Here is a 14,435-nt window from a genome sequence, read left to right as displayed (position 1 = left end):
TGTTTTTTCATGTACCTGGTGTGGTTATGAATTAAGTCTTTCTAACAATAGCCTTGAGGATCTTATACGAGATAACAATATCTTTAGGGTTGTATATATTTTTGATCATATTGTGTAATCCAACTGCCATTTGTTTATAATTGGACTACTAAGGACTTTAATTATTTACTAATGTTGTCGTGGCGTGTGTTAGTTTAATGTTTATTGGATTCTGATGATCATTTTTTTTGTCATTTAATGGATTGTTTAGAAATTTACATATACTGAATACAGAGTTTTCCTGCTATTTTATCTATTTTCTCTAGTTTTTGAAAACCTGAAATTTATTTTGGTGTTAATGGTTTGCCATTTAAAGAGATGTGATTGCAAGTGCTAGAAAACATATATCAACAAGTATATAAAAACATTTGTTTCTTCTAATGAAGGGGAATGTCTTCTTATGTTTTATGCAATTGAATGACTTGATATACCTTAATAGTTATTGAACAATAATTGACCTTTAAAACCAAAAACAACATTGAACTAGTGTTAAGAGAAGTTTATTTTCTAATTTCATGCATTTTTTTGTTAGTTTTATTTTTAAATTAATTTTAGCAATTTGAGAGGAGGGTTTGATGTATTAGTTGTGAAATTCATGATGTTATTGTTGTTAATATGACAATGTGAAAATGATTTGTGGGAATTTATAGGTTTAGGTTAAATGAGAGTAAATTTTGAGGTTCTTGCTATTTTAATGGTTTAATTGTAAAATATATTAGGATGTTAATAAGTTAATTAAATTTCATAGGTTGTTGTTTAATTTTAGTAATTTGAATATTTAAGTTACATAGGAAAAAATGTTTTTGGAATGCCTTTTTTTTGTTGTTGTTTTTATTTGTAACTTGCAATTGTCCATAGAGATTTCAAAATAAAAAAAATAAATATTAATCATGAATAAAATCAATTATATTTTTCTATATTTCTTTATGTGTATTTACAGGTTTTAAAATTTTAGACAGTCTCAAATGGAAATGAATAATTTTTTAATAATTAATTTCAATGAACAAATAAAAATTCAGGTTTACAAATATGGAGGTTTGTGATTGATGCGTGGAAGTGCCTTTGATTCAATGGAGTCATGATTTTAAAAATCTTGAATGAAAGTTTATGATTGATGAATGGTTTAGAAAGTTCAAGGTAAGCATATACATAAATAGCTTTTTTTAATTTTTAATTTGGTTAGTTGTTTAATTTTAATAAACTAATTATTTTATAAAATTGACGTGTAAAGAAAGATTTTACTATTTCTAGTAGAGTATTGGAGAATCACATTGTCATTAGATAAGATTGAATTCAAATTGTGATTTTAATTTTAATGTTAAAATTTTGTTTTTTTGTAATATTACCCAATAAGATTTTTCTATGGTCTAGGTTGTATGATTTATGGCACGAGGTCTATAAAAATCAAAGAAATATGCTAAATATGAAGGTCTTCCAAGCTAAATATGAAGGTCTTCCAAGCTAAGAAGATGTGACCAAGTGAGGGGATTTCAAACCTCCATACGTCTTAGAGGGTATCTAGGACGTTTATATCCATCTTGTGACGTCTAAACATTTCTTATAGCGATCGCAGTCTGGTGCGAAGAACTGAACCAAGGAGATTCATAGTTCCATTCCCATACACACTAGTCGATTCATTCCATTTGTTTCGTATACAAAACATATGGTAAGATTTTGTTTTGCAAGATAATTATTTTTTAAAAATTGTTTTATCATATGAAAATGTTTTACTGACAATAACTTCATTTTATATGCTATAGTGCTTGGACACGGTCCAAAACCTATGGAGTTTTTTTTGTTAAAACTCCTATATGAAATAAGAACCATTGAAAAGAGGTGCAAAAGCTTATGGATAGTCAAACTTAGAAGTTCATAGTAAGTTGGATATCAATAAATTTTTTTCTTAAGTTATTTTTTTTAATATCTTATTTTTTTTCTTCAAAAAACATATAACACTTGATCACATAAATGATACGGGGATGGTTCTTTGACCCATCCGGGACATGATCTGGATTTGTGGTTGGAGGTTGCATTTAATAATAGACTTGAGAGAAATCAGGTTTATAGTATCTCCAACACTATGACCAAGGATAAATTGATGGGCTATAGTGTATCGACTTTTGGTTCCTCACTATTGCGATTGAGCTAGCAATCTCCAGACATTCAAGTGATTATACAAGAACAAGTTCAAGTTCAGACACTCAGCCTAATGTTGAGATGACTCAACTTAGGTATGAGACAACTAACTTGAAGGATAAAGTGAATATCCTCGAGCAGTTGTTGGTAACTCTCATTAGTATATGTGGTCAACCTCATCGCCCTCCTGATTCTAGCAAAGATATGTTTCCCGCCTCCTCCTCTAACTTTTTTCTACTAGATAAATTGTATTTAATAATATTTTTTAAATTAATAATAAAGATTTGGTTTTTTTTGTTTTTTTTAATTCTTTTTTATTTTTTTGTATTTTTAATTTTAATATTTTTTTAAGTATTAAATAAAATACTGACAGAATTGCTAATATAATATAAAATATGAATAGAATTATTGATGAATTATGTCCTTCAGAAAGTGTCATAGAGTTGGAAAAAAAAAATTACAAGAACTTGCCACTGAAAATTACATATGAAATTACCAATGAACTGATCCCTCAGAAAGTTTCAAAGAATTAAAAAAAAAAAATTATAGAACTTGCCACTGTTAGATGTAATTTTCTGACGGTGACATTATATCGGTAATATGCATAATCACTGGTTAATTTACTGATGAAAATAATGCCTATAATTTTTATTTTGTTTTGCGCACTATTTTTGTTTGTAAATTTATTAATAATTATATTACCATGAGATTTACCAACAAAATATAAATCATCAACATCACATTATTTTTTTATCTATGATTCCATCAATAAAATTAGTTTTGATTGAATCATTGTTAAATATAGATAAAATATTTCATTGGTGATATAATATTCTGTAGTGTTGATGTTAATAAATTATAAGCAATCATCTTTCATAGAAGCGATTGCTGTAACTACACGGCGACAATTATCGATATTAATAAAAGTTGATTGTCTGAACTAGATCCCAAGATATGATCTTTTCAGAGTGGAAGGGGGTCGTCCTTGATTTTGACAAGAATATATATATATATATATATATATATATATATATAAGGCCAGTGGCTTTAAACTAATTAAGTACACAGTTCATGAGGAATTAATGATGCCTGATCCTTTAATTCTGCTCTTGATCAAGTCTCTAATATATGCTTAAGTTGGAATAATTATTTGACAAAAACATGAGCAATAAAATAAAGAGTACCTAGACAAGCAAATTAAGACCACATGTAGCCATGAAAGCATATTCACCAGTATAAGCAACAAGCTTTTTATATATATATATATATATATATATATATATATAAAGGTGTTTGGTGGCACATGGAGGTTGTTTTTTAAATTATTTTTTTATTTAGAAATATATTAAAATAATATATATTTTTAATTTTTAATTTTATTTTTAACATCAAAATATAAAAAATATATAATAAATTAATTAATAATATAATAAATTTAGAAAATAGTGATGACACAGCTGCGCCAAATCCACACCAAGTCAAAACACATTTTAGTCACGCGCGATCAAGCAGTTAAGAGCTAGCATTGATGTATAGTTGAGGGCGTCAATAAATTTCACAACTGTTCTGTTTCTTTTCTTTCCCTACTAAAGTAGTTTAGTTTTAGATTTTAAAAATATTTTTTAAAAAATAAAAAAATTTTTTATTTTTTATTTTTTATTTTAAATTAATATCTTTTTAATATTTTCATATCATTTCAATGTGATGATATCAAAAATAATTTTTATAAAATAAAAAAAATATTATTTTGATGTATGTTTCAAATAAAAAAATTATTAAAAAAAATAACCACAACATATTTCTCAATATCTCTAGATATAATGTATTAAAGTTATATTGGTAGGATGCTAGGTATGATAATATAGAGAGTGCTTTTTAATATTTATTTTTTTAATATATTAAAATATTTATTTTATTTTTTATCAATATATTAAAACCATCAAAAAAATATAAAAAAATATTAATTTAATATTTTTTTCAAATCAATTACACTTTTAAAATGCATCTTAGCACAATTTTAAATATAAAAACAAAATATCTTTTAGTATAACATTTTTTTCAATTTTTTTTTTAAAAAATATATGTTTAAACTTAAATATTTTATCTATTTCTTTCGAGTAAACAACAAAATTAAATTATCCTCTCTCATTTCAGTCTCCGATCCACTAATATGTATCCCTTTTGTCTATTTCTTTTGAGTATTGACTTAAACTCTGGTCTGCTCTTGAGCACTGTTTAAATCTTCCTCTCCTCTTATTTTTCCTTTCTTCTTCCCTTCAACCCCTCACTCTCTCTGCGCCCAATTTCTCATCCATAAATTTAAAATTTACAGAGAGCATGCCTGAATGTCCAGAGAAAGGTAAGAAGTACAAATGTCTATGTTTACATCTCTAGATCTCTCTCTCTCTCTCTCTCTCTCTCTCTCTCTCATGCAAAATTAATCCATGATCAGGTTTACTAATTTGATAATCCTCCCTTCTTCCTCACTGTACAGGCAGAGATTTGATGAGTTAGGCAAGAAGATCAAAAGAGAATCAGATGCCTCTTATCAAATGGGAAGAAGACACATGCTGGGTCCTCCTGGAACCCTAAATACAACTACTCCTTGCGCTGCCTGTAAGCTCTTAAGAAGGAGGTGTGCACAAGAATGCCCATTTTCTCCATATTTCTCTCCACATGAACCCCAGAAGTTTGCTTCTGTTCACAAAGTTTTTGGTGCGAGTAATGTCTCAAAGTTGCTGATGGTAAAACCCTTATGCCCTAACCAATTATTATAAATATTGTTTCCCTGAATATTGATTAGCGTTTGCAATTACACGCGCTTCTTCTTCCCGATTCACATGCTTTCTTCAATTATATGATCTGCTTTTGGATTATTTTTCAGGAGGTGCCACAGAGCCAAAGAGCTGATGCAGCTAATAGTCTTGTTTATGAGGCTAATGTGAGGCTAAGAGATCCAGTTTATGGGTGCATGGGTGCAATCTCAGCCTTACAACAGCAAGTTCAATCGTTGGAAGCCCAACTTAATGCAGTAAGGAATGAAATACTGAAATACAGATATAGGGGAGCAAACATAATTCATTCTTCTCATGTAGCTTTGCTTTCCTCTGGGGCTGTTTCAATTGCTGCACCGTCACCAGCCCCCTCTACGCCACCGCCCCCAACAGCATCGCCCCCTCCTTCTTCCTCATCTTCCTCCATGTACACTCAACCCACCATTAGCGCTGCTGCAGATTATAGCACAACTTCGACTGAAAATGTCTCCTTTTTTGGTTAATATTTATATTTCGATACTGAAAATAAATGCCCTAGCTATATTACTGAATATGTTTCTTGAGCCTCCTTGTTGCTTCAAATATTCACTTTTTTTTTTTCTTTTTTTAACTCCATATTTGATTAAAACCCTAGCTAGAAGCAGCTACATGCACTGAAATTAACGCTGTGAACAGTTATAGATTCAAGGTAAAAAGGTGAGCTAGTTACTTAATTTGTTGATGAGTTGCTGAGTGTGTTGGGATTCGAATTTAATGAGTGAACTCAATTGCTAGCTGGATTACTACCGACAATTTTGGCACATGTAAATATGTACTAGTGAAGGATCTAAAAGTTGCCTGGAGTCGGGGAGACAAAAGGTATGCTTGTGATCATTCCTAATGAGAGTTAATCGATCCATGTTAAGATTTTTTAAAGATATGGTAGTAATTATTTTTTATTATAAAATATATTAAAATAATATTTTTTATTTTTTAAAATTATTTTTGATATCAGCATATTAAAATGATCTAAAAACTATTATTTTAAAATTAAAAATATATATTTAATTTATTTTAAAAGTATTTTCGAAACATTTCAAAAACAAACGGGCTTAATAACATTCAAAATTGTTATAAATTTTTTTTATATGTTTTTACTTAAAAAGAAAAGGAACATATTCCGTAGGAAAAAGGATAAATAATGATATTAATTTGCCAAGCATTCTTATTTTGTTGTTTTGAGGGTAATTTAATACAATGGAGCGTAGTTCATGTTGCTAGTTTGTGAAGCAATAATGTGTAGTCGATGGAAGTTAGTTTTGCCAGCTATATTATTAATGTTCTGTCAATGTTAGGTTTCTTTGGCCTGTAGGCTTCAGCTTTATTAATCTTTTGCTTTGTAAGATATATGCCTCTCTTTTATTTTTATTTTTATTTTTATTTCTTTTCACCTCTTAAGAAATATTTATTTATTACCTTTCGTTCTTGCTCACTATACATAACAAATCAGTGTTGTAGATAATATAGAATTTAATTAGTCTCTCTCATTCTAGTCTGGTGAAGTCGGAGATGTGACAGAATCTGGTCTCGTAGCATGGTTGCTTGAAATAGCAGCATCTTACCTATTCCTTGGTAACAGCTCTCGATCCTAGGTTTGCCTTGGCCATGTTAACAAATAACAAAGCTATCCCCATTCTCCTCAAATATCCCAAAATCTCATCTTTCTCCCTTCATACATCATAGCATGACGACGACTCCGCTTTAGAAACATAGGAAGGGATTTAAAATAAATTAATTTAGTAGAGAAACTATCTCATAGAAACATTCAGAAGACTAGCTTTGAAAGAGAAACTGATGCGAATACTAACCGAATTTAATGGAATTTATGATTCTAAAATCAATTTAATTCAAGTTTGTTGAGATTTAAATGAGTTTATCACAATGAAAGACTTGCTTCAAGAAAAAAAAGATTATAAACCAACTCTATTACAACGCTTACACCTGGAGACGAGCAAATAAAATATAAATTCACAACAAAAAATGATCAATTCTTTGAAGAGTTGAAAATTCAATGAAAAACTAAGATTGAACAACCAAAAAGTCGACTACAATTATGAAATTATTATCAAAAGTCTAATATGAAATTATTCCTAAAAAGTATTTAAACTCATAGCCAAAACCCTAGTTTTCCTAATGGATCTCACATAAACCCAATTTAAATAATAATCAGCCCAAGTTAAACGTAGCCCAAACTAGTTAGAATAAACAAAATAAACAAATCTAAAACCTAAACAAAATGGCTCCTCTCAAAATAAATAAAGTTTGATAGCCCAACTAATTAAATAAAACAAGTTCTTTGTTTCTGTATTTTGTCTGGTAGCAACAAAACCCAAATTAAAATGGATGGTTCTCTTTCGTTTTAATGAATTAGAAGGCATGCCATATATCATTGAAAAGGTATGGAAGTCTAGTTTCCAACCCAACTAGAATCACATCAAAATTCAATCTGTAGATCCAGTTATTACCAAAAGAATAACAAAAGGTTAAATTGTCTAAATCTAGTCTTCTTCTCCTTGTGTAATGGTCTTGGTTCCACCAACAAGCCCCTCTTAAGCCTAGTAACTGGACCAATTTGAACCTCCAATAAATCCTTTAATGGTTGGATCACATCATCCCCTCTATCCTCAAAAGGATTCGACCTCGAATCATCACTTATATCAAACAAAAAAAGATTAGAAACATTAAATGTAGCACTAACACCATACTCACCTAGTAGATCCACTTTATAGGCATTGTCATGAATCATTTCTATGGTCTGATAAGGACCATCTCCTCAAGGCATCAACTTTGATCTTCTTTGTTCATGAAACCTTTCCTTTCTTATATGCACCCAAACCCAATCACCATGTTCAAATCTCACCAATTTTCGTTCCTTATTGGCTTTGTTTGCATATTGTTAATTCTTCTTTTCTATTTGTTGCTGAATCTTTGCATGGAGATCTTTCACCACTTGTGTTTTTTTATTACCATCAAGACTAACCCTTTCATCAACAGGCAAATGAATCAAATCTAATGGTGTCAAAGGGTTAAAACCATAAACAATCTCAAATGATGAATAATCAGTAGTAGAATGCACACTATGATTATATGCAAATTCAATGAATGACAAACAATCTTCCTAATTTTTAAGATTCTTTTGAAAGATAACCTTTAAAAATTGAATCAAAGTTCGATGAACAACTTCAGTTTGGCCAGTGGATGACAAGTAGTAGAATATAAAAGTTTAGCTATTAACTTACCCCATAAAACCTTCCAAAAGTAACTCAAAAACTTAACGTCTCAATCGAATACAATGCTCCTAGGAAGACCATGTAGCTAAATGACCTCTCTAAAGAATATGTCAGCTATATTTATTGCATCATCGGTTTTATGGCAAGCAATTAAATGTGTCATCTTAGAAAATCTACCCACAATAATAAATATAGAATCTCTCCCTTTCCTAAACCTAAGTAGACCCAAAAATAAAATCCATAAAAATATCAACACAAGGTTCCTTGGGAATAGGCAAAGGTGTGTACAGTCCATGAGGCATTACCCTAGACTTATCTTGTCTACATGTTATACATCTATCACACATTCTTTGCACATATCTTTTCATATTAGGCCAATAAAAGTGCTCATGCAGAACCTCTAAAGTATTAGTAATTCTAAAATACCAAATTTAAACCTCCCCCATGTGCTTCCCTCATAAGCAATTCACATAAAGAACAATTAGGCACACATAATTTATTTATTTTAAACAAAAATCCATCATGCCTAAAATATTTATCCTTGGGTGAAACCTTGCATGTGTCATATATAGCACCGAAATCATGATCATCAAGATACACCTCCTTAATATACTCAAATCTTAGCAATTTAGTATTAAGATTATTAAGAAGAACATACCTTCACGATAAGGCATCGACAACCACATTTTCTAAACCTTGCTTATATTTAATCACATATGAAAAAGTTTCAATAAACTCAACCCACTTAACATGTCTCCTATTTAACTTACCTTGACCCTTCAAATGTTTCAACAATTGGTGATCAGTATGCATGACAAATTCTCGGGGCCATAGATAATGTTGCCAAGTCTCCAAAGCCCTTACTACTTTATACAACTATTTATTATAAGTGGGATAGTTAAGAGTTGCACCATTGAGTTTCTCACTAAAATAAGTAATGGGTTGTTTTTTTAGCATTAGAACAGCTCCAATACCTATTTTTGAAGCATCACATTCAATCTCAAAAGCTTTATTAAAATCAGGTAAAAATAGTAAAGGTGACAAAATATTTTTTTTTTTTTAACAAGCTAAAAGCATTTTCTTGTTCTTCTCCCCACTTAAAAACCATGACTTTCTTAACAATTTCAATCAATGGAGAGGCTATCATACTAAAGTCTTCAATAAATCTCCTATAAAACTAAAACTAGCCAAACCATTAAAACTCCTAATGTCTATTATGGATTTTGGTGTAGGCTATTCTTGAATAGCCTTAACCTTAGCCTCATCCATTTCTATACCTTTTGCACTAACCACATATCCAAGAAAAACAATCTTATCCATGCAAAACTCACACTTCAAATTAGTATACAAGGACTCCTTTCTAAGCACTTCAAGAACTTGTCTCAAATGACCTATATGCCCATCAATCTCTTTATTATAAATCAAGATATCATCAAAGTAAACGACTACAAACATACCAATAAAAGCACGCAACACATGATTCATCAATCTCATAAAAGTACTAGGTGCATTAGTAAGTCTAAAAGGCATTACCAACCACTCATACAAACCATATTTAGTTTTAAAAGTAGTTTTCCACTTATCCCCTTCTTTCATCCTAATTTGATGGTAACCACTTTCAAATCAATTTTTGAAAACAATTTAGAACCATGTAATTCATCCAACATATCATTTAATCTAGGAATGGGATGTTGATTGTAACATCTCTCATTTCTGGATAAAACGACAATCTCATATCAATCAAAAAAAAAACACATAATAATTTTTTTTTTGTACATATATGTTCATGGTCTTCGTATTAAAATCTACCAGAATTTGACGGAGTTCCCCCATATACCGGAAGGTCCGAGGTTATTGACATGAATTTATTTACACTTCTAATAGCTCGCATCTCATAACTCAATTCCCGACCCAATCATCCTGGGTTTTCAATTTCCACACTTATACCCACTTTTATCAACCACAATATTTACGATATGCATTATATAACAAGATATCATTATGGATAGATAAAAATAAATAAGTATAATTACATAGGCATGAAGCATGATTATATGAACTACATGGTTACATTCATTCAGTCAAGTTTAAACATTAATTATACAAATTAAGTTATACAAACATTTTCATATTTACAAAATACAAGGGTATACTCCCTAGAAACTAGATTACAAGAAGGGAACATAAGCTAGGATCTACTCTTGTCGTGCATGTGATGATCCTGAAACAAAATACATATTATTGAAAGGGTGAATATTACAATAAATATAACAACATGAACATCTAACAATTTTAACAAGGTAACATGTATTCATAGTTCATTTGCTTCTCCCTTCTAGTTTATTTATTTATTTATTATTAGAATCCCATCCTTGTCCAACTATTATTAATTGTTCCCTCTACCACTTTCAACCTTCATTCTAGACTTTATGAGATTGAACATGATCACTTTTGCTTATCACATTACCGATACCAATATCACCGGTACCATCATCATCACTCCATATGAGTCATTCCAAGGTGATCCCCTTATCCAGGATCCTAACATACACTAAATGTATGCTAGCCGATACATGATGATCCCCTTACCTGGGATCCTAACATACACTAAATGTATGTTAGTTTACGCCTCAAAACGTACTTCTCATATTTCCTTTGTCAGTGATAATTTCATCATTTGGCAATTAACACAACTTTTCACCTTGAATACCCATACATTCATAAATTCACGTTTCACATTGGTAATATAAATAAATCATGGAAATTAATTAGGAAGTATAGGTGTGATTCACGTACCTGAAATAGAAGCTCTACTCGTACTCCACTGTTGTTATTGTTGCTGTTGCCCCACGCATGTGGTCCCTCCTGAAATTTACAGGTTTATCCCATAAGTTCTTCTCACTCAAGGATATGTTTTATTATAAACATATCAACAACCAATAAGTCTTTCTTTTAGTCATCATTTTTTTTTTAATATTTTATGTTTTTCTTATTTCACCCATTAATATTGTCATTTTTTGTGCAACCGTAGTCATCATTCCTTTATACATATATTTGAACTATTTTTACTTAAAATCCGAACTGTTAATGTCTCGTTTTTGAACTGTCACTGTCTAGACATTTTTGAACTGTCACTGTCTAGACATTTTTGAACTGTCACGGTCTCATTTTGGTGACCCATAGCTGGAGTTCTATAACTCCAAATTGAGCAAGACCAATTTCATTAGTTAGCCAACATTCAAACTACAATTTCTATAAGGAATCTGATCCTAATTCTTTCATCCTCCTACTCGAAATCTCTCTGAAAATCAAGAGACGAAACTATCCAGATTCGTTAGCCTTTCCATTTACACACAACACATGAAATTCTTTAATTTAGCAACTCATACTTTTTCCTCAATTTAAGTCTAAGAACTAAAATCTATAATTTAACATCCAGGCATCAATTCACAATCAACTTGAAATGACTTATAAAAGCAGGTTTAGAATACTTTACCCGATACGCATCAAAGTTTCGATCCTTCTTTTTTTTTTTTCTTTTTAATGGCAGTCGGCCCTTCCCTCTTCTCTTCTTGTTAATCCCTTTCCTACCAGTGTTTCTATCTGATTTGTAAAAATGAACATAAAACTCCCTCTTTTCTTTCTTTACGTTATCTCTAGATCTGTTTTTGGTGACAAGAGGAGTACTTATGCTCTATAATTATTCTTATTTGCATTTAGGCCCCATCTTCTTTAAGTGTATTTGTTTTGCCCCCACTTCTTTCTAGTTTAGTTTATTTTCTTTAAATTTAATCCAGCCTTGATTTTTATTTTTATTATTATATTTTTTTTTTCTCGGATTCTCTTTCCCATGTTTGTTCTTCTATTCGAGAGCTTCTCCATAATACTCTCACTAAGGGAACTCTCTTATTCCTAAACAGCTTCTCATCTCAATCTAAAATCTTGACTGGCTTAGTTTTCATAGTTAGATCCCCCTCAATCTTCATAGGAACTTTTGGCAATACTTGTGAAGGGTCTATTTTGGCCTTTCGCAGCAATGACACATGGAACACGTTATGAATCTTATCCAAATATATAGGCAATTCTAATCGATATGCAACTAGACCATTTTTTTCCTTAATCTCAAAAGGGCCAATATATCTCGGGGCTAATTTCCCTTTTACTCCAAATCGAATGATGCCTTTCTAAGGAGCCATCTTTATAAATACTTTATCCCCCACTTGAAATTCTAAGGGCTATCTGCGTAACTTTTTTGTCTATCTTGGGCTTCCTTCATCCTCTTTTTTATCACCCTCACCTTGTTAGTTGTCAGTTGCACCATTTTAGGTCCTAAAAGCTTCCTTTCTCCTACTTCCTCCCAACAAATCAGGGTACGACATTTCCTCCCATACAATGCTTCATAAGGAGCCATACCAATGGTGGTTTGATGACTATTATTATAAGTAAACTCTATCAATGGCAGGAGATCCTCCCAATTCCCACCAAACTCCAACACACAGGATCTCAGGAGATCCTCCCAATTCCCTCCAAACTCCAACACACAGGATCTCAGGAGATCCTCGAGAGTTTGAATGGTCCTTTCAGATTGACCATCTGTCTGAGGTTGAAATATCGTGCTTAGATTCAACTTTGTCCCCATTGCCCGTTGTAAGCTAGGCCATAATCTCAATGTGAACCTTGGATCCCGATCCGATATAATTTAAACTGGCACACCGTGAAGTCTAATTACTTCATTTACATATAATTTTGCCAGTTTATCCACCGAATCAGTCATCTTCATAGGCAAAAACAAAGCAGATTTTGTTAGTCAGTCATCTTCATAGGCAAAAACAAAGCAGATTTTGTTAGTCGATCCATGACCACCCATATGGCATCATTCCCCTTCTTTCCCTTAGGTAATCCCATCACAAAATCCATAGAAATATCCTCCCATTTCCATTCCGGAATTGATAATGATTGTAATTCCCCTGCATGTTTCTGGTGTTTTATCTTTACTTGTTGACAGATCCCACAGTTCGACACAAATTCTGCTATTTCCCTCTTCATACTTGGCCACTAGTAGTATTCCTTTAAATCCCTATACATCTTTGTGCTTCCCGGATGAGTAGCAAATCGAGATTCATGAGTTTCTCTTAATATTTCGTCCTTCAAAATCTTATCCTCAGGCAAATCGATTCGTCTACCCATAGCTATTAGCTCATCGGATAGCATTTGAAATGATGTCTCAATACCCTTGTTTACCATTTCCTTAATCTCTTTTACTTTTCCATCTGCCTGTTGAGCCACTGAGACCTTGTCTCGAAACACAGATCGGATCTTTAATTGAGCTAACATTGATCCTTCGGGCCCAACACTTAGCCGCAAGCCCATCTTCTTTAACTCCACTATACTTTCCTGTTCCTTAAGCTCCATATCATTCATCACTGTTTTTCCCTTCCTACTTAAGGCATCGGCTACTACATTAGCCTTACCAGGATGGTAGTTAATAACACAATCATAATCTTTTATTATCTCTACCCATCTTCTCTGTCGCATGTCCAACTCCTTCTGTGACATCAAATACTTCAAACTTTTATGGTCTATAAAGATTTGAACTTGTGTCCCATATGAATAATATCTCCATACTCTTAAAGCAAACACTACCGCTGCAAGTTCTAGGTCATGAACCGGGTAATTCACCTCATGCGACTTTAACTGTCTTGATGCATAAGCAATCACACGCCCGTGTTGCATCAATACACATCTCAGACCCCTTCTTGAGGCATCACTATATACCACAAACCCTTCTGTCCCCGATGGAAGGGCCAGCACAGGAGTAGAAGTGAGCCTCTCCTTGAGTTCTCGAAAGCTCGCTTCACACTCTTCCGACCAAACAAACCTGACTTCCTTGCGAGTCAGCTTGGTTAAAGGTGATGCTATGGTGGAGAACCCTTTAATAAACCTCCGGTAATATCCAGCAAGACCCAAGAAACTCCGGATTTCTGTCACATTGGTAGGCCTTTCCCATTTTAACACGGCCTTGACCTTTCTTAGATCCATAATTATTCCTTCTGCAGATATTACATGGCCTAAAAATACTACTTCCTTGAGCCAGAACTCACACTTATCCAGCTTTGCATATAATTGATTTTCCTTTAAAGTCTGTAGCACAACCCTTAGATGTTGTTCATGCTCCAAGTGAGAGTTGGAATATACCAGAATATCATCAATAAATACA

The 14,435-nt window shown here is 32.0% G+C and overlaps 1 protein-coding gene across 1 annotated transcript; it reads left to right on the top strand.

Annotated features, from left to right (window-relative positions):
* The first annotated feature begins 4,398 nt into the window (after positions 1 to 4,398).
* Positions 4,399 to 5,916, top strand: LOC118040631 (LOB domain-containing protein 15). Its single transcript, XM_035047604.2, has 3 exons — positions 4,399 to 4,534; positions 4,670 to 4,919; positions 5,060 to 5,916. The coding sequence occupies exons 1-3, from the start codon at positions 4,521 to 4,523 to the stop codon at positions 5,450 to 5,452; spliced, it is 657 nt and encodes a 218-aa protein (XP_034903495.1). The 5' UTR covers positions 4,399 to 4,520; the 3' UTR covers positions 5,453 to 5,916.
* Positions 5,917 to 14,435: the final 8,519 nt, after the last annotated feature.

This window comes from Populus alba, chromosome 13 (genome assembly GCF_005239225.2).
Source record: "Populus alba chromosome 13, ASM523922v2, whole genome shotgun sequence".
Classification (NCBI taxonomy): Eukaryota; Viridiplantae; Streptophyta; class Magnoliopsida; order Malpighiales; family Salicaceae; genus Populus; species Populus alba.
The sequence above is the reverse complement of the archived record's forward strand: the minus strand, read 5'-3'. Positions and strand labels throughout refer to the sequence as shown.

What these genes read in the sequence shown, in the direction of transcription:
- LOC118040631 (XM_035047604.2), top strand. An exon ending in ATGTCTCAAAGTTGCTGATG is followed by an intron (nt 4,920 to 5,059) that starts GTAAAACCCTTA and finishes ATTATTTTTCAG; the next exon opens with GAGGTGCCACAGAGCCAAAG.